This window comes from Orbicella franksi, chromosome 2 (genome assembly GCF_964199315.1).
Source record: "Orbicella franksi chromosome 2, jaOrbFran1.1, whole genome shotgun sequence".
NCBI classification, from domain to species: Eukaryota; Metazoa; Cnidaria; class Anthozoa; order Scleractinia; family Merulinidae; genus Orbicella; species Orbicella franksi.
The window spans coordinates 17,734,003-17,755,924 of NC_138146.1; the positions used below are offsets into that span (position 1 = coordinate 17,734,003).

The 21,922-nt window shown below is 37.4% G+C and overlaps 2 protein-coding genes and 1 long non-coding RNA gene across 3 annotated transcripts; 1 reads left to right on the plus strand and 2 right to left on the minus strand.

The window, feature by feature from the left end:
* Positions 1–436: 436 nt before the first annotated feature.
* On the minus strand, positions 437–9,603 carry LOC145471271 (myoferlin-like). The gene is made up of 11 exons (XM_081454835.1): positions 9,592–9,603; positions 8,899–9,001; positions 8,197–8,324; positions 7,622–7,810; positions 7,028–7,082; positions 6,595–6,672; positions 6,288–6,469; positions 5,186–5,335; positions 4,850–4,948; positions 935–1,099; positions 437–646 (listed from the first exon to the last, which is right to left on the minus strand). The coding sequence occupies exons 1-11, from the start codon at positions 9,601–9,603 to the stop codon at positions 437–439; spliced, it is 1,371 nt and encodes a 456-aa protein (XP_081310961.1).
* Positions 2,620–3,891, plus strand: LOC145470249 (QRFP-like peptide receptor). The gene has a single exon (XM_081454084.1). The coding sequence runs from the start codon at positions 2,749–2,751 to the stop codon at positions 3,889–3,891; it is 1,143 nt and encodes a 380-aa protein (XP_081310210.1). The 5' UTR covers positions 2,620–2,748.
* Positions 9,604–15,852: 6,249 nt separating the features above from the next.
* LOC145478374 (uncharacterized) lies at positions 15,853–20,803 on the minus strand. Its single transcript, XR_014048242.1, has 3 exons — positions 19,189–20,803; positions 18,562–18,608; positions 15,853–16,044 (listed from the first exon to the last, which is right to left on the minus strand). It is a non-coding gene; the product is annotated as an uncharacterized LOC145478374 (long non-coding RNA).
* Positions 20,804–21,922: the final 1,119 nt, after the last annotated feature.

Here is a 21,922-nt window from a genome sequence, read left to right on the forward strand (position 1 = left end):
CTGTGATTAGATAAGTACCTGCAGTTTATGTTGCGTGAATGGACTCGTAATAAAGCTACTATTTGGACACTCTAAATGAAAACAAAAAAACTCAAAAGTAGGATTTTGTGTTCAAAATCTATTTGTGTACAACAGAACGGAGACGTTAATCTTACCTTGGTTTGAAAAGCAACGGCTCAAATAATTGTTTGTTGCTTTATTTCATTACACTAAGGTAAACTCGAAAGAGAACCCAGCATTTCCAGGAGCATATGCTTCCTTTATAACTATTTTGCCAATCAAATATTCTTTGCCTACTTATTAGCTAGAGATGCACGTTAGTACATGCCATGCTAAAAAACTAAAATTGGTTCACGAAGAAGATAATTACTCTGCAATTATCAGACAGTGGGCCTTTTTGTTTGGGTCTTCTGAATGTTCTTGTAATTACATATTCTTAACTTACTAATCGGACCCAGGCTGTACCTTTTGGCGCTGGACCCTTGGCACCGGAGTCGACCTCTTCAACCACTTTCGGCGTTGGGCAGCGGTATTTCTGAATCGACCTCAATGAATGCACGCCGACAATTGGTCGGCGACCAAATGAACGGTTGTCACGGACGCGGATGTTCAGTGCTGGTGCGTAAATCTCTTCCACGGGAAGATTCTGTGAACGAAATTGAACACAAAAACAGCGTCAGACAGCTGGCAATCGTATATCCCTATAGCTCGCAATTTTGATCTCAGCCTCGTTATACAGAAGTCCCTTTTTACATGGTGAATTCTTCCCTTACAGAATACCTGACCGCGTAAAAGGAGCCGTGAGACGTTTGTTTGTTGACTCATACAAAAACAAAAACAACAACAACAACAACAACAACAAAAACAACAACAACAACAACAAAAAACATGTTACACGTCGTTAAGTAGATAAAATGAATATAGGTGTAATAACCACCATCATTCTGGTAAGAAGAGGTTTTTCAAAGTTTGGATTCTTCTTAGTGTCCTTGATGACGTCAGACTGGACCACTTCCCTAGCACACTCAAACTCTATGCTTGGCGACGTCACACTTGTGAGTTCAAACTTTTTCATGTTCCTTACACCCCAACACAAAACCTGTCAATGACAATGAATTAACCGATAATATATAGATTTCGCCAAGCCTAAAAGCGGAGTTCCTGATGGCTTGAGCCTGCGATCCAATCAAAAACCTATATCTAGGCAGCGGTCAACATCAAAAAAACACGTGATCTCCATGAGCTCTAAACATAAGCCTGCCATATGTTGCGTGAAGCTGATCAGGGGATACCTTGTTTGGACAGGTATCAGTTGAACATAACATGTCCGCCCAATATCAAAGATGCACGCTGTAAACCTGCCCTCGCAATCTCTTAAGAGAAAATCTCCGGGAACGAGGTTGTTGAAGAGTGACAAATCACATTGATTTACATGAAGGGGTGCACGTACGGACGGATGTAGGGCCAGCGCGTGATAACCAAATTTTTTAGCTCGATAGGTTACCAAATTCTCTGAGCAATGGGGCCGGCTTATGCCCCTTCGGCAGCCAGGAGCTCCGCTATTAAGTGAATTTATCAAAACGTACATCATGACCTGACATGATGACTCGAAACGTACAGTATTAAATCTTTCAGTAATTTTAGCATGTCTTTGCTATAGCAAATCTCTCCAGATCTGATTAATCAAAACTTCAATGACGGAAAAGAGTTTCCTTGTTAGCACATAGTTAAGATAACACGACGAAGTTCTATTAGAAAGCAGATTTTAGCTAAGGCCCCGTCCATACTAAAGCGTTTTCGAAACGATACGTTTTCGACGACGCATTAGCGCCAAAAACGCTTCCGTCCATACTACCGTTTTCGCAGCGTTTTCATCGTCCACACTAAAACCTTAAGAAAGCTGAAGGGCTATGAGAAAACGAGCAGAGAAATCACCACTTTCATTTGCACATGCGCAGTGATGTGAATAACGTCAGAGTTTTCGGATGTCTCCGTTTTCACTGTTCACACTAATACCATAAGACTCCGTTTTCTCGTTTACACTATGGACTGTATTTTTGGATGTACACTACGCGTTTCAAATGAAAACGATGAATATTTTCCATTGTTGTAGTATGGACTGTAGGCGAGAGCGTATCAAAGAGTATTCGCTTTCAAACCAAAAGCATTTCGTCGTATTATCTTAACTCTATGCTAGCAAGGAAACTCTTTTGTATTATTGAAGTTTTAATTCAATTCAACTGCTTTTAATTTGAAGTTCCTTCGTCTCTATGGGGTGAAGGAAATACCGTTTTTGTAAAAGATAGACAACAACTAATAATTACACGGTCTCTCTCTCTATATGTGGCTTTTAACAACAGGAAGCCGAAATAATAGATTTGTACTTTGAAATTTCGTTTTCCACCTGTCGTAAATACGTCGAATGAACAAACATGCTTTGTCATTTGGACAGCTTTTCAATGTATTTGCAGAGAAATAAACGCTGATGTGGTATATTGGCAATTACCCTAATGAAAGCCGTATAATCTATTGTAAAGCAAGGAAGCCTGTCGTTCATTACTTTCTTAAATACGAACGCAAAATTGAAAATTATTTGCATTGGCTTCTAATATACTGAAGTGTTTGGAGCAACGGAATTGAAATTCATTTCCGATTAATCGCGACTCACGAAGTATATCGGGTCAAAATATAAAAGGGCGTGCTTCTACAGCGCTAGCAACGACAATGCTTGAGAGTAAGGAGTAGATCATGTCATTGAGAAACAACACCACAATCTCAGTAACTGTGAACGAAACTGCCCTAAGCCAATCGAACACGTCATGCGATCCCCATGTTCTTCACATGACGGCAGAAAGAATTTCTTTCATATTCCTCTATTGTGTTAATTTGATGGATAGTTTCATCGGTAACATCTTCATAATCATCATCGTCTACAAGCATCGAGATTTACGAAAAACAGTTAACTATTTCATCGTGAACATGGCTGTGTCAGATCTACTTTTCCCACTGATTGTAATCCCTGTCAATATTGTTGGATTGGTGACTGATTCATGGCAATTGCGCGTCAGTGGAAACTTGGGATCGAGTTTTTGCAAGTTGTTTTATTTGTCGAGTGCTGTGGCCCTCCATGTTTCTGTTCAGAGCTTGGTGTGGATAGCAATAGACAGATTTGTCGCCGTCGTTTTTCCAATAAAACTTGGTCTTATTTCACCAAAGATTCGCACAACGGCCATCGTTTCCACTTGGATTTTTGCAGGCTTGTTTAATTCACCATTGCTGATAATCTCGGATGTTGTTGTACTCGAAAATAAAAACACGTTTTGCGACTACACAGGCGGTGATTCAGTCTACAACTCGGATGTTTCGGCGGCATTTATGTTTGCACAATTTTTTATGCTTTTTATTGCTCCGTTAGTTGTATTAACCGTTTTGTACACTGCGATAGCAATCGCTTTAAAAAGACAGAATAAAGCCCTTAATGACGCCGCACAAAATCTACAAAGGCATTCTGAAAAGAAACGAAGACAAGCTATTCGAATGGCCGTTATCATTATAGTGCTATTTTACATTTGCGTTATTCCATCGACGTTGTCATATTTCGCTGCATACAGGAGTTTGTCTTGTGTCTCTCAAAAACTGTTTTTAACTCTAGCGAGTGTTGTGTTTTGTTCGTCTTCTATGGTCAATCCAATAATTTGTTTGTCGTTTGTTGAGAGTTATCGCCGTGGATTACGAAACATTTTATGCCCTTGCACGAAAACACCGGACAACATAACGGCGAAACGCGAGCAAGTTACTTTACAAGGAGTGAGAAATCGTTCCGGAGAAAACTGTCGACGAATTTTGAAGGACACAGAAAACTACAAAGAAACATTGAACACTGCTATGTAGAGATGGTTCTGAGACGACCCTAAAAGATGCCGTGTAGGCAAACAAATGATTGATAAAGAACATCGTGTATGAATTTGTTGCTTGTATTTGAAAAAGGGAAATATCGGTAAATGATGTGTTTGCTGTGATTTTGGGTGTTGATGATATCCCAGGATTTAGTGATTGTGGGTGTTACCATGGTTATCACATTTGTCAGAAATGAGTTACGAAAGAATGTTGTTGACAATAGGCCCTTTGCACGATCCGGTCACATGGTACAAAATCACACATGCTGGTGAGCAAGTTCCGCAGTGGGACTTCCAAAACAAAGGCAGGTCCAGGTGGACTGGTACGAGTGACATTGTTTTGGAAGTCCCACTGTGCAACTTGCTCACCAGCATGTGTGATTTTGTACCATGTGACCGAATCGTGCAAAGGGCCTATTTGAAATAGAATCTCGATAAAACCCTGCTTGAATAATGACTTGAAGCTGGAATGCTGTGAGACGCATGAGAATTATACAGTACCTTTTTGTGATCTCCGGAGTAAGATCCTCTCCTTGTGCTTATTATTAGTTTAAACTTTTTTACAAAGTTATGTGACTTCTCAGGTCTGTATAAACACTCCTTTTGTGCACATAAGGAATATTGTTGCATGCATGGGATTGCGTGCATGGGGTTCTGTTCCTATAGTTATGGGGCTCCGCTTAGCGGCCCTTGGGGCCGCCGGAACTCTGCTATAACTTTCCTCCCGAAGTACAGGGAAGCTTGCTAGCTAACAACACAAAGGGGAACGTTTGAAATTTGTGCCACTTCGTGCAGTAGATGTAAATGTTTTCCCAGAGCGAAATAAATAATGTTATTAGCGACTTAAACAAAAGAAAGCGAGGAGAAAATGATTTTCTTTTATCTGGATTCATCAGCGATTAAAAAGAAATTAAAACTAAAGAAAAAAAAAATTAAAGGGAAATAAAGCCAACCTCGATAGCCGAGCGTTGTAACTTTGGGCGCACACGACTTCGCACGGCGTACAACGCTCCTCTCATGGGTGGAGTGAATGGTAACTCTGCACCTTCGTCCTGCAAGTACAGTACGTGAATGACACAATCGTCTTCTCTATTACATCTCTTCAATTCACATTGGAGCAAGAGACGAGGAAGTTAAGGGGGAACAAAAGACTAAGATGTACAGTAAAATGATTTTGGATCAGTGTTACCCACTCAACTGCTGGATGTAAATTAAACCAAAAATACATTGAAGAAGAGTACAGTGAATGCGTTAAGAATATATATAAAACCCAAACATGACGGACGCACAAGGAACAGTTCACAAGCAGCTAATAGCTCGCCCCCTTCCTCTTCTCCTTTTCTGATCTTGTGCCACTGCAGTCGTGGTTCAGGAGTCTGGTGTCCTTCTAGCCTTACCATGGGCGATATCACGCAGCGATCAAGAAATCCGTCTTTACCCTGTTATAAAATGAAACATCTGATTGCTTTCCCTCAACATATACTACAAGACACATAAACTACCTCTTTAGATTCGATTATTTTCCCTGTCTAAGTGAAAAGGAATTCTTTTTTTTTTTTTTTCCATTGTGATCAGCGGACCAAACATATCATGTGGTTGAATTCTCTCAATCAATCATCGTATGTACGTGCAGTACCAATATATATATATGTTATTAGATGGTTTGGTTTGTAGTATCGTTGTATATTTTTTCGAGTTGTGTCGTATTTTGACGAGCCCGTAGGGCGAGTCAAAATACAAAACAACGAGTAAAAATATAAAGCGATACTACACACCAAAACATCTAATAAGAGATTTATTATCCAACTACTGTAGTCAATAAATTTAGCAGTGAAAGAGGGAGAGTGTGACAGTTTTGCGGGCGGGCGCCGACCTGTATGGCAAGCAGGTTTTCTACTGATACAAATAACTGTACAATATCGCTGTATATTTGTACTGTTATTTGGACGGTATTCGCTGCAGTTAGATAATAATAAGGGAGACTTACTAATTAAGTCTCATTAAACGGGATAAGAGTTACATTGAATTATGGGAGTTAACAAAATAGGGAAACAAATGTATCTAAACTACCAAAATCGGTAGGATTGCGTCGGGGTTATAGCAATCTATTTTTGTATTGTCTATAGGTTTTTGGGAAGGAACCCATAAAATGTTTTTTAAAGACTCTTTTTGGTACAAGTTAAAACTTCTGACATTTTAATTACGAGTCCTCCCTAAACCTTCATTAATTATTCTCTTGCTTTTTTTTTTAGAATTAATTGAAACCTACTAACTAGTCCTTATTCTTGGGAAATAAGCAAAACAATCTTACAACATGCAATACTTTTTATCATATATAGTGAACTGTGGAACGTAAGAGACTAAAAATGTAAAAGAAGACACAAATCTTACCACAGAGTCTCGATCAAACAACTCTACCACCACACTTGGCGGGTTCTTTGCCACGTTCTCGACACCCTCGTAAATTTCAATCTCGTCGAAAATCAGAGTCTGATCCCAGGTGGGACACAGAGTCTGAGTCAGCACTGCTGTCACAGCACTTTGCTTACAAAATGCAACACGGGCATAGGCATCTAACAGAGGAAAGCACATGCATTCAATAATAGTGTGTTATTATTCAAGGTGTCAACTATATAAAATCATTAGTAAATAACAGGCACCGCGATGAAAATGTTTCAGGAACGTAATGCATTTTTACCATTCATTCCACTTTCGTCCATCGCAAGCAAATCACGTGCTTGATAAATGTAGGCCCACAACTGATACTTGTGAGGCTCTGTAAAAAAATATCATTTACATTTTTATGTTTTGTTTCATATAATGATCATAAAAAAGCAATGTTATCCAGTCAGCTTTCCTAAACTTTCAAGCTTTTTAATTTGCACTGGTTCTTATAACATTCCTGTTTATTTTCACCCACATAAACCAACATTTCGCGTCTTTTTGATCATTCGACAATGGCTCTAGATTGGCAGCCGAAAGCTTATTTTAACCTAAATTTTTCAGACAGAGAACGATGAACATAAAATTTTGAACTTTGAACATAAAATTGCATGCCAAGTGAGTTTTGTCTGTTTATAAGCAGAATCACAACTGCTCACAGAACGTTTCCAAATGAACATTTTACTCACTGTGATAGGTGACAAACAATCTTGGAATATTCGTCAAACAGTTTTTACTGTCTTCCTGTTAATTAAAAGGAAAAAAAAAAACGCATACGCTGCGAAGTGAGACTTCTTCAGGATATCATATAATTAAGAACCCAGGATTGCTAGAGAAGCAATCACATTAAAAGAAAAAAGACAAGTCTGGTAGGTTTCTCTTGATTTGGCTGGCTATCGAATGGAGACGAACGACAAAGCAAATGTAAAACACGTGCACCTTAAAGAAAAATTAGTTTTCCTTTGGTTGGGTGTCTTAAGAGCAGCTTATATCTTTCGATATATATATTTTGCTATAACCAATAAAGACGAAATAAGGTTAACGTTGGAATTGCTTCCAACAATAATTATCTATACGATGAAAATAAACTTCGTCCAATGTTCTGGTTTTCTATTGCTCTACTGAATACCGATATTTGACCTTTTTCTTTTTCTAGGTCTTCAAGAGCCCAAACAAGAACAATAGCACGAAATTTATACATTTTCCAGTTTTTATCCCTAATCATTTATGTCATTTTTTCCATTGCTAAATAAATTAAGGTTGGCTATCTACAAGACTCTAACCTCGCCGTCAATTTCTAGAAGACACACGGGAGGCATGGACGCTTTGACGTCTTGTCCTCCTTTTGCAACCATTTTTCGGTGCCAACGTCGTCGCCTGACAAAATCGATCTTTCTTTCCTTGTGGTGATATTTGGCCGTGAAAATCGAGGCGTATTCCCACCCTTCTTTCGCAAACTCTTCAAGTTCTTTCTGGAAAAAGGAAAACAAAAAGAATGCTTTGTCTACTTAGGCTTAAATTGTTGAGAGAAGCATGTAGTCGTAAGGAACATGCAATAGTCATTTCATCTCATGTTTGTTGTTGTTGTTTGACTTTTTCAGAAGTTACTCCACCTTATCTTGTCACATTATAGTATTTAAAAGTTACCTGGGTTAACTGCTGCTTTAAATTTACCTTCGATCTCGTGTTTTCATTATTGTTTTGAATTCACTCCTTCTGAAGGAGAACACGACTTACAAAATTTATTGTAAAGCTATAGCTATTTCAATAAATCATCATTGCAAAATGTAATGACGGAAGGAAAGGTCCCTTCAGAGCGCGAACAAGAAATTATTTTAAGAGCACTTCTTGTTATTACCTGTTTTACAACAGCCTTCGAATCCTTCAGGAGTCTCTCTCTGACCCAACGTTTTCTTCTCACCAAATGGTAAGCCTTTTGTATTGCTCCATACACTCCGTAAGATGCATCAACTGCGTGCTCCCAACCTGAAACAAACAGTCCCATGCGCTAACTCGTACACTACATGTGTGCTCTCACGTAAAGTGACCTTGAATTTAGGATGTCAGAACATCCGAGCAAACATTTTACTTCAATTATTACTTAAAATGGTGCATTTTCTTTGGGATGCTCCGGATTCCATGGACACTGACATGGTACATCAAAGGAACCTTGCCCAGACTAGATTCATCGTTCTGTCCGGCCCTTTCTTTACCAAGTAATCTCATATCATTATTCCTTATCCTGATCATCCCAAAGAAACGTACCCGTGATGTAAGTCCTTAAATGCAATGCATGGAGGGTGTAGATTGCTAAATGAACAATAACTGTGGCTGTTTCACCCTAAAAGCAACAATTCATAATTGGATTAAGAAGACATCACAAAACTCAACATTCTTCAAGATGCGCCTTTAAGTTACGGACATGTACCACTACGGATGGTAAGAAACTACGTTCTGCTTGAATCAAGACCACATTATGTACAGTTTTACTTCATCACTATCAATTTACGTTCAATCTATTTCGTTCGAGTCAAACTATTGCGTATAAGTAGAGTTTTACCTTCGTCGTCCACAGCTCTGTTGTCGTCGACTTCCCAGTTACTAGTCCACTCCCAGCCTTCTGGACATTTAATCTTGTCTTTTTCATCGATCTTGTCACCATGCTGTAAACGTGTAGATATAAAAAGAAGATTAATTCAATTTTGCATGTAAAGACATATAAACAACTAACTCCTCTTGGCGCGCAGCGAAAATAGAGAAGGATATTTGTCCGTGGATCGTTCGTGGAACTGCTAAGTTCTCACATGAATGGCTCGATCACCTTTAAGAGAACAATAGAACAAACAATGCCCGCCCTAGCTCCAAAACATATAACAGCTGCTACAGTTCCGCTTCAGTGAGGCGACCTTCAAACGCAACATCCTTAGCAGACTGATGGAAAGTAGATCAGTTCTACAATACAGGTGAAAAGCAGCCTGTTGCTGGCTTATGAAAACAAATTCTTTACCACATTTGTCTATGGCGCGGATGCTTGGCCCCAGTTCCCACCAGGAATCATCCTCGCCTCGTTTTCAAATACATCTTCCAAGAAGATCTTATGCCCTGAGTCGCGGTCAAATAATAAGCTAAGGATAAGAAATAAAACGCTCTCTTTACTATGTGGCTATAAACTGGATCTGTTTTATAAGGAACATAACTAAATAAACAAATATCTGAAGAAGACATACGGACGGTTTCTAAGGCTTTCCCTTACAATGTTGGACATTGCTACTAATCATCTGCTTAGCCTGTCACCCCAGTTCCTAACTTCTGAATAAAAGAAGGTAAAGTCTACATACGAGACAAGTGGCTCATCAGGCCGGAGCTTATCTTGGTTTCAGTGGCATGAAGCGACTAGAAGTGTTTCTATTCCCCCCTGGATGGGATTCTAGTCCACCGCAGGGTTACCCCCCAGCATTAAATTCGCCATTAGAGTAAAGTTTCTTTCCCAAGAACACAACACAATGTCCCCAGCCAGGGCTTGAGCCTGCACCGCTCGCTCCAGAGTCGAGCGCACTGACCATGAGGCCACCGCGCCTCCCACTAACTTCAACTAACTTCTGAATGCCCCTGAATAATTTCAGTTGTTGTGGCCTATAGTTAAGTTTTTGTAACGTTTAGTTTCAAAAATAAGTTGTAAATTAATTTAAATGAGTGTGGTGAAGTTCTTTTTCACGCTTCGTCTCTGAATATTCGGCTTTAATCTCGCACATTAAGTTCACCGATTCCCATGAAAGAATGTTTCGAATGATCTCACGAACAGATATTCACTTCTCGGAAAAGTGAAGCAAGCTCGGGCACAAACCTATCAGCAGATATTCAAAATTGATAGCCGGTCATTCAGACAACTTATTTTAATGATTAGAATGTTATCCTAAATTCGCAAATCACAAAGGAAAACGGAAACGTTCGATCGTTTTGTTCGTTTCATAGCGTTACATGGGGCCAAACATTTATCCTAGAGACGATGCTGCATCTAAACCGACAAATGTTCCTTCCACGGATTAGGCATCTTTTTGCATACCCGGTATAATACCCGGTGTAACTGTCTCTTTCATATATACACTCTTTTTTTTTAATATTGAATATTGTTTTTCTGGCCGATGCTGGATATTTTGATTTTTTCTGCCGATTTTAGGCTGTAAACATTCTCGTGAATATTCGTAGAGTACAGCGTGTAACGTGTCTGTTTTTGAATGTATTATTTGGTGTCTGGATGGTGTTAAAGTTATTTTAGACTCAGACTGCAGTAGATAAAGCCGGATACGGCTCAAATAACTTCTTGCAGAAATGGTATTAGCATTGAACATAAGGCTAGTGCTGTTTTTGTTATTTTTTGGCCAGTTTTGTAGTTTAAAGAAAGGAAGAATTTTATACGGTTTAGTTTAAATTAAAACATGTAATTCTATTGTATTTTAATACAAATTTTCAAAACACCAAAATTATGTACTTTCAAAATCTCAGCCTCGGGTTTATTCGCAAAATATTCTTTAAAATTTTTGCACATTTCAGCCTCAATATTCTTCTAAAATATATTTTTATATATAAATAGAGTGTATCCTGTTACAATGACTTCCCACCTGAAATTTTTGTATTTGCATTTTTATTGCGTTTGAGCAACATTCTGTCACAAAATTTGACATGGCCAAATTTACTCAGATACAACTACAGATAAATTTTATACATTGCTGTTCGAATGATTTCATCACTGCAGCTTCAGAGTAAACTCGACAACGTTTGTTTTGAAGGTAACACTTGGAATAAAATTTCCTTCAATTTTCATCGCTGGTATTTGTTACCACTCATTAAATCATTTTCTTTTCACTGATGTTGTTGATTAATTGACCACGGCGGCATATTCATCTTGAGGAAAATACGCTTTTTTATGCTATGCACCCTCGTCGTATTTGCACACTAACGCTTCGAAGCAAACAGCTGCCAACAGAGTCCGCCAAATGACAATTATCCCTATCGACAGGAACCTCGTTTAATCAGCGTATCATTTCCGGTGACTCTTTGGAGAGACGGATGATTTTGAAAACAAAACTAAAGCTCAAAGGTTGAAGACTTTTCAACTAAATATATATTAAGGTAGGTGTCTACTTTTCTTTACTTTTTATTTTTTTACCCTAAACGAAAAGCGATTGCTTCCGTTTGTTACTGATTGTGGAAAGAAATATCATAGGCAGGGAACAGGTGCAAATTACTACTTCATGCATCTTCGATGGCTGATATGTCCTCAAACATAAAGAGAAACATCAATAACATAGGAAGTTGAATAAAGAAGAATATCTCGTCGATCCTATTTCTCCTCGAACCAACAACATGAAGAGAGAGTGGGTCACATAAACATCAGCAAGGAATCTATTTATCTGAAACTGAATCCACGCTGAGCCCATTATCCAGAACAGGTAGGCTACTCGCGTTCCATGTCACATGTAGAGAACAAGATATCACTTTGGTGTCAGGTTTAGCACACATGTGGCAAATTGAAGGCTCAAAGCGAGGAGGATCCCCTTGTAAATTTTTAATTGATCGTAAGGAAACAACGCTTCAGGGATCGATCAATCAGGTATCATCTTTAACAATCAAGCACTTAAATCATTTCACAGTCAAATCGTAGCCGAGACAGGACAAGAAATGAGATCGAATCGAATTCTAGCGTAGAAAAAAATAATAATAATAATAATAAAAACTAGCAGGGGTCGACAGGGTCTAAGCCAGACAAATTTTTTTACCGTGGCGTTATCAGAAAAAAAGACTTTTAATTCCTCCAAATCTGTTTATTATTAACGCATAGCCTTACACAAGATCCTCAGCCTCGGCTCGCCTGTTACTAACCTCCCACGCAGACGCTCTTAGGGCTCGTCGTGGGAGGCTAGCCTGTTACTGTAGCTACGACCCTACTCGGGGTACCTTTCCCGTTTTATTTGTGTCATAAGTCTTGTAAAACTGGCATAAACAAATGGAGTGACAACAAAAGCGATTAAGCGATATGTGCAATTCTGAGAAATATGGGCATTTTTTTTTTTACCACTTTCCTTCTCGTTGCAACATAGCCTTCTCCCCTTAAATCAAACTTTATCAAGTATTCTTTCTTCCGTTCGCTGTCATGCGATGAAAGACACCAACTGGCAAGCTAGAACCAATGAAATTTTTAAAAAGAAATGACTTTCCTCCCAGCGTTATGAGACGAGTTCATGTTATGTGTATAAATATAGCTAAGAGAAAAGGAGATTGTTTGAAACATGTAGCAAATGTACGCTCTTCGTGTGATTTATAATTTGCGCGTGGAGCGACAATTTCATTTTGGAAACTTGGAGAGAGTGTTAATGAGAAATAGAGGTGGGACGTTGAACTGTTCAAATAAACATCCGTGCCTAACATGTTATTATTTTTTTATTCAAATTACCTCACTCGTTTGCTAGAAAACATTTAGGAGGAAGCTCTTTCACAATAGTGATAGTGCGAATTCCTAGAACACAAGTTCATTTGTGATATAACGGTCCTGTATCGGCTCAGATTAAAAGCAATATTAAAAATTATAAAAGCCTTTTGAAAATAGAGCGCTACCTGCCACTGGAAAAGTTGAAAATTTACAGAGTATGTAAATAACATGTAATTAACATGTAAATAATCAAAAAGAGACTGTAAAGATTAATTTACATGATTTTTCCCCTTTTACATGTTTTGGAGGTTTCATGTAAAAAAAATGTAAATATTTCAAGTGAAACATGTAAATGATGAAGAAAACACGGTAAATGTTTCAAAGCAAAGGGCTAAGATCATGTAAATAACATGTAAACTGTGCCTGCAAATACTGTAAATAGCCTGTAAATTTCTTGTGATTCAACCTGGAAACCCGTAAATAACATGTAAATTTAATACAGGGAGGCTGCCATAATACTGTAAACAACATGTAAATAAAAAAAAAGGGAGGCTGTAAATAACATGGAAAATGAAAACAGGAGCCTGTAAATAACATGTAAATTGAAAAAGAGAGCCTGTAAATAACGTCTAAATCGAAAAAGGGAGTCTGTAAATAACATGGAAATCAAAAAAGGAGCCCATAAAGAACATGTAAATCGAAACAGGGAGCCTGTAAATAACATGTAACTCGTAAAAGGGAGCCTGTAAATAACATGTAAATGGAAAAAGGGAGCCTGTAAATAACATGTAAATGGAAAAAGGGAGCCTGTAAATAACATGTAAATCGAAACAGGGAGCCTGTAAATAACATGTAAATCGAAACAGGGAGCCTGTAAATAACATGTAAATGGAAAAAGAGAGCCTGCAAATAACATGGAAATCGAAAAAGGGAGCCTGTAAATAACATGGAAATCGAAAAAGGGAGCCTGTAAATAACTTGCAAATCGAAAAAGGGAGCCTGTAAATAGCATGTAAATGGGAAAAGAGAGCCTGTAAATAACATGGAAATCAAAAAAGAGAACCTGCAAATAACATGTAAATCGAAAAAGGGAGCCTGGAAATAACCTGGAAATTGAAAAAGGGAGCCTGTAAATAACCTGTAAATTGAAAAAGGGAGCCTGCAAATAACCTGTAAATTGAAAAAGGGAGCCTGTAAATAACATGTAAATCAAAAAAGGGAGCCTGGAAATAACCTGGAAATGTAAAAAGGGAGCCTGTAAATAACACGTAAATCGAAAAAGGGAGGCAGAAACCCTGTACGATAAATAACTTGTAAAAAATAACTTGAAGAAAAATGCATGGAATGTACTGTTTTATTGTAATCAAATCTGTTGACCTTAATTATAATAGTAGAAAACATGCAAATTTCTACAGAATCAGAAATTTATTGCAATCAGAACAAACTCAGTAAAATTCAAATAGTTTTTATATGCCATGAATAAGGTTTACAATGTACACATTGCAACAAATAAAACATGTTTTCTTTTCTTTCTATCCATAACAAGACGACTTTAATGTAATTTTGTGCATGGCCAAAATATTTTAAAATACCATGACTGAGCTCCTTTAACCGAATTCAAGCACTGTTCAAGAAGACTACTAAAATTCAAGACCTTTTCAAGATTGTGCAAAACCATGTCATATTCAACTCTATTTAATTCATAAATAGTAAAATGATTAAGAACTATACTGTTGTCAGCTACAACGAGTGAAAATTTTGCAATTTAGGCGTATTACTAAATTAAAATCGTTTGCAAATGGATACCTGTCTTAAATATATACTAAATTCACAAAGTCAAATGTAACATAATGATAATACCTTTGTCATAAAATGAATGGATAAACTGTTTTTTTCTTACTAAGTAATTAATGTAGGATTAAATTAGCCTTAATAATTATTATGAAAAATGTGGGAGGCACGATGGCCTTGTAGTTACATGTAGTGAGCTCAACTCCTGATCGAGCGGTCCGGGTTCAAGCCCTAGGCAGGTACATTCTGTTGTGTTGCTGGGCAACACACATTACTCTCAGTGCCTCTCCACCCAGGTGTATAAGTGGGTACCAGCGAATTTAATGGTGGGGTAACCCTGCAATGGACTGGCATCTCATCCAGGGGAAGTAGAAATAGTCCTAGTCGCTTCCTGCTACAGAAAGCGGGATAAGCTCCAGCCTGTTGGGCCACGTGGCTCATATGCAGACTTTACCTTTACCTTATTATGAAAATTACTGCAATGTAAGTGTGAAATATTGATCAGCTTTTTTCATAGAGTGAATTGTTCTTTTGAAATAACAGAAAATAGGGAGAAAAAACATTTACCACAAGATAGAGATTGACATTTTAAATTCATCATAGAAACATTCATGCTAAAGGAATACTACATTGCATAACATAAAACAAGGCTTCTGACATCTTTTAGGCTATGTTTACAAAGTCACAGTTTCCTTCTTTTTCCAAAACTGTACAGAATCCAAACAGGACAAACATTTTGAACCCCTGACAAAACATTCACTGTAAACAATATTCAAAATTTTACTTTTTCTTTTTGTGATAAAAAAAAACTGTACTGTAAAAAAAAAAAAAATTCATAGGGACCTGTTGAAATTGAAAGGCCTATCTAGTACCATAGTTCCCATAACACATCATAAGTTAATAAATTATTGTTCTGGTACTACATGTATGTAAACATAGCCGTTGCTTTTTATGATGAAATCTTATAGCTGCTGTATTGAACAATAAGTATCAACCTAGCAATCTAAGATATTCAAATTTAATGCTAATTCACTAACACAGGTACAGTGTAGGTGATACTTCAAAGCATTGAAAATAATGTTTAAAGTGGTTGAATTTATGCCAGAAAGTGTTGAAGGTCACCATGTTAGACTGTAATGCACCAGGGGCCCATTTCTTGAAGGTCCCAAAAAGTTTTCGCACCCAGAAAGCCATACCAAAATCTGAAATCTTATGCTTACAGAGCTGTTTTATTCGCTTATTCTCAATATGAACAGAGGTTTCCTTCACACAAGAAGTTTCAGGCATATACAGCTCTTAGTTTTTAGACACAACTCAATTAAAGATGGCTTTATGGGCCCAAAAAGTTTCCAGGGCCTTCAAGAAATGGACCTCAGACCCCTTATAGAGTCATAGGTACTGTAGACTTCTCAGTGGCTGATTTTTTCCTGATCAAGCATCAATGCCAAGGAGTATGCATGTATTGACCACTCTCAATTTTACTCCATCCTACAAGTAACATAAAACATTTCGTTAAATAAGATAAGTTATGTCTGAGTATGAATCAGCAAATTCTGTGTATGATATCAATCAGCGAATTTTACACTGGAGTTATTATTTCGTTTCTTATCATTCCAATTTATACTGTGACATTTGAAATCGGACTGTAGCCGGTCATGTTAACCGGCCAAAGTAGTTTTAGCTCAGTCACGTCTCATTTCTGACTGGTCAAGATATTTACGAAAAAATCAAGTACACGTAATGTGAGCTAAATTAAACCCACAAATATAGTTTGTTTGTTCCAGTCACTGCTACACCGTTTAAAGATTGGCTTAATATTTTTCTGAACAGATTTAACCCCAGTCGCTCGAATGGCATTCCTATCGATCTTGAATGCATGACAAACAGCAAGCGAATGGTCTTTAGCCGTTCGAACAGATACATGTATGCATTGGTGTATGTTTTCATTAGAGGTCATGATAAAAAAGAGATAAAAACTCTCAGATTTACAGTTGGGGATTTGATTGTTTATTCAAGAATGAACAACGTGACCGTCTCAACATGACATGACTGGTCAACATGACCGGCGAGTGAAGTTTTTGGCCGGTCAAGTCACCATTCTGGCCAGACATTGCCCGTTGACCGGCCATTATTTTGAGCCCTGAATATTCATCAATCAAACAGATCATACATCTACATCTGTAGGTACTGTGTGACAAAAAATTTGCATCTCTGATTGGAAGGCACTGAATGTCAGAGGATGTAGAAGAACTAAACTCAAAATCCATGGCAGTAACTATTCAATGTTCACTATCTCCTACATTGTAATAATCATGGACAATAAATCAACCTCCTATCAAACAATGTTTAAATAATAAGTCAAGTTATTTGCAGGCACAATTTGATTGTTTCTTATGTGCACTTATGCTCTATTGGTGGACAAAGGTACAGATGATGTCATAAAAGTTTGTTTTTGTTTCTTTGTTATCTATTACGAAGCAGACAGATTCTATGTTGTTGTGCATCTGTTCAGTAATAGATCACAGAAGACATCAAAATGTGGTAAAAACATCAGTGACACACACCTGAAAAATTCACAGATTCTGTGACACACTCTAGTAATGGCTTATGTGACTATTTTTTGTTTTTACCACATTTTGATGTTATCTGTGATCTACTCAAGGCAGGAAAAAACCCAGGTTTGATTTCCTCAGCCAAGTAAATTTTGCTCTTGGGCAAGCGAAAATAGAAGTTCAGTGGCCCAGTGGGCAAGTGAAATTACAGTGTAGCGTCAGTAGTCTTGTGAGTCTGACTAAAAATGCCAGCTTGATAAATGATAATTTCCAGTCATTCCATTTCAAAACTTAACACCTAAAGATTAGTTAATTATTAGGTTGAAAGCATGAATTAGTTTGGAATCCGAGTGTACTTCATTCGCATTTGTCCCCTCATTTCCTTACTGGCCACCACACTGGCAACTAATATTTAAGTGGGGCAAGTGAAAACTGAAATTGACTGGCCCACTGGGCAAGTGACTTACAATTTTTTTTCCTTCCCTGCTACAGATGCATGAACAGATGCATGACACATGAAACCTAAATGTATTTGGTATGAGCCCAATTTTGTACAAGTAAAATGTACAGCTGTGACAGGGCTCTAAAGTGCTGTCTGGTTATCCCAGGGTAAGGTAATCGATTGAAATCAATCCATAAATTGATATAAATCAATAAATTGAAATTAATGTAAGTGTTATCAGTGCTATCGATCAATTGAAAGAAATTCGTACTCACATGCTAGAAAAGTTTCAAGTTATCAGTTTGATTTTACCAAATTTATCAGTCATTAGAGAATCAATTGAAAGTTGGTCTCTCTTTGTTAGTTCACCTAAACTGTAGAAAAATTGTCCCTCAACACAGTGTTTGATTGTAACTTTTTTTATGTAGATTTCAAAGGCACTACCAAAAACCCCCAAAACATAGTCCCTGATACATGTATGCCAGCAAAATATTGTTTACGAGATACAATGTTATGTTTTTATGTAGTTGTATTCATGATTTCATATTTCACTTTAAATCTTTTGTTCATTTCTTTCTTATTAAATGTTGCTTAAAAGATAAGCTAGTATCAGCAAAATTGATAATGCTTATTGAAAATTTGATCACAATTGATGACTCATGACGAATCCTTTTATTGATTTCTGATATCATTGACTAATTTCTATTGATTGTTATGAAATAATCGATTGACTATACTGTGTCATCCAAGACAAGTAGATTTTCCTGCCTGGGCAAGTTACTCTTCCTTTTTTTCAAGTCCTGTGTAGTTTTCACGACAGTTTGAGGTACATGTATACCTCTTCATAAAGTATCATAGTGTTTTTTTTGTGAAAGAAAATACCACAACATTTAACTTACTACAGTATCAGTACCAGTGGGTGCAATGTCCATGTACAGTTGTGTATAACAGCATATTGTAACTTGCGTGTAGGTACAACTGTAGACACTTGAGTAACTTCAGAATACTTACTCTAGCATAAGAGAAATTTCTCTGCTGAAGATGGCACAGTACATGTCCTGTGTAGAAAAAAAAGAGTCCTGTGTAGTTTTCACGACAGTTTGAGGTACATGTACACCTCTTTATAAAGTATCATAGTGTTTTTTTTGTGAAAGAAAATACCACAACATTTAACTTACTACAGTATCAGCACCAGTGGGTGCAATGTCCATGTACAGTTGTGTATAACAGCATATTGTAACTTGCGTGTAGGTACAACTGTAGACACTTGAGTAACTTCAGAATACTTACTCTAGCATAAGAGAAATTTCTCTGCTGAAGATGGCACCTTACATATTAGCTTACTAGCATTCACATCAGAGGGCAACATAACCTTACAAGAGCATGCATCAGAAAGAATCATGAGGTGCATATAAGCCAATAACAAATGTCGCATGCTCATGCTCAGTTATCGAGAACAGATAATAACAGATAATAAAGCTCTTTATGCACGGCAGGTAAACATCACCAAAGTCGATTCCACAAGCAATGTAACTTCTCCTTGATAATGACACATTCACAACCAAAGGCAAAACGAAATGTATACGTATCTTGACGTTACTTAACTCTGCTCGTTCAATTTATGCAAAACTTGCTTACCTGTTGTTTTTGTTGCCTGTAATCGCTATCTTCAACTTCTGGGTAACGGTAAACTTTGCCTTGAAACCGTGCACGGTGACGAAGCGAAGGTAGAGTTGATTTTGGCCCGCTAAAACAGAGCTCGAGTTCGATGCAAGTTCCAACGAACTGCCAAACATGGCGGGAGAACCGAGAGAACCTGGTACCTAACATGAAGACCGCTGATTCCTGCTTGTTGGAGATCGGGCAATCACAAGGCTGGTATGCTCTTATAAAGGGACTGGGATAACAGTGATGGCAATGAAAGTACAAAACGGTAGAAATCACCAAAACAAAACAAAACAAAACAAAACAAAACAAAACAAAACAAAACAAAACAAAACAAAACAAAACAAAACAAAACAAAACAAAACAAAACAAAACAAAACAAAACAAAACAAAACAAAACAAAAAACAAAGAAACAGTGAACATGCAAGGGCAGACTTAGTTGTATTAATCTTACTTGTAGAATGTGCATGTTTCGGGATATTTAACGCTCTAAATCGATGATATTTCGTTCATTCTCAGCGGTTCAGGAGCACAACTGTGACCTCGAACTTTCGCGATATGAGAAGTTTAATGTTTGTTGTTTTCGGATTGTTAAAAATGTCATTTTGGGTACCGAAAAAAAGTCTGCTATCATTTTCGGAAAGGCGATAAGACCTAACGTTTTCGGGAAATGGACAAAAAAGCCCTAATAAGTTCGAGAATACTCAAGCTCCTCTAGAATAACCGAACAGATAAATTTTTTTTGCGCAACCTAAAATTAACCTACAGAGCTTTGAAAGTACACCAGATAGCCTAAAACAGCGTTGAAAAGCATTCGAGAGGAAACGGTCGTTGGGTGTTCCTTATGGTTCCCTGCCTAACCTAACTCCGCGTCAGTTCAAACTCGGTCACCAGGGCACTTTCCGTCTTGAACTCACACAACACGTGACGCTTTCATGGTCCTTCATGAATAAATACGTACGTGTCCGAGAATTAATTTTTCTCTTTTCTAGAGACGTAAGCTTGGGACGCCTGCATGTGCAGTAACAATTCTAGTTTTATTTTGTCGTTGTGGATGCGCGGAAAGTTCACAAGAAGACAGCTTCGTTAGTGCGGTGTCGCACCCGTGCAACTTCTAGGTTTTCCATTTACATGGTTTCTACGTGTTTCTTACAGGCTCCCTTTCTTTCATTTACATTGTTTTTACATGTTTCTTACAGGCCCCCTTTTTTCATTTACATGCTTTTTACATGTTTCTTACAGGCCCCCGTTTTTCATTTACATGCTTTTTACATGTTTCTTACAGGCCCCCTTTTTTCATTTACATGGTTTTTACATGTTTCTTACAGCCCCCTTTTTTTCATTTACATGGTTTTTACATGTTTCTTACAGGCCCCCTTTTTTCATTTACATGGTTTTTACATGTTTCTTACAGGCCCCTTTTTTCATTTACATGGTTTTTACAGGGTTACAAACATAACATTTCCAGACTTTTTACAGCATTCGCTTGAATTATTTACACGTTCCTCACATGGTTTAGCAAAGCAATTTACATGTTTTTTACAAAGCCAGATACTGTAAAAGTGCGTAAAATATTTCACAAGTTTTTACATGTTCTTCAAATGATCATTGTCGACAAAGACAATGTAAATCACTATTTACAGAACATTTACATGCTGTACTAAAAGCTGTAAATTTCCTGTAATTTTATTTTACAAAACCCTAACATGTAAATTGTAATTGACAAAGAATGTAAATCAAGATTTACATACTGTAAATTACAATTGACATGTCCATGTAAATTTTCAACTTTTCCAGTGTGCCCTGGAATAGCGACTTGAATATTGATAAAGAAAGACTTATTGAAGTATTATAAAAATTCCTTGTTCGAAAAGTGCCACTTATTTTTTTTTTCCTTTTTCAAATGAAAAGCTATTAAAATGACACGGGACTACTTTCTGTAGAGTGGGCGCTTATCGGACAGAATAAAGATTCAGTGTAATTATCACGGTATTTTCGTTCATTTATGCGGAGTTCACGTGGCTTATTATGGCGACAGTTAACGTTGTTTATGTGAGATGTACTGTTATTGTAAGATAGATAAACTGCTGTCACACTCCGACAATGGGCCTTTTGGTTATTTGAAATTATAAGAGACCCAAAACATTGTTGATCATCCGGTTATATCGCAGTTCGGTTTTGTTTGCCTACATTACTTCAGCTACCCTCTCCCGCAAAAGTCAATTTTCCAAATTAAAAAACAATAGTTTCGCAGGTGTTAAGGAAGTCCTAACAGCATGCTAACTGAGGAACACGCGTAAATTAGTCACGTCTTGTTAAATTTAGCCATTAGCGTTTGGACTTTCACGAAACTCATCTCATTTTTCAGGTACGTTAGTTCTACTAATGTAGCGCAAAAGGATAGAGGTTATTAACTTAGTTGACGTATTTGCACCATTCATTGGCGTTAAGCACACGTAAAATACGTTTTAATTCAAGTAGGAGTTCTAAAAGGGAAACTTATTTCCTTCACCCTGCGTCCCAGACAGTCTGCACCGACGTTATAGATCGCAAACGGACTAATTCGAGGATTTTGTAACACGTCGGGCTACATTGCAGGCTAATCTTCTTAGAAATTAAAATTTTTGACACGGTTTCTTGTGAAGTAGCGGTGAGTTCAAAAGATTTGTTCAAACCGTAAATTTCTCTTTGAGTCGAGGAGAAATA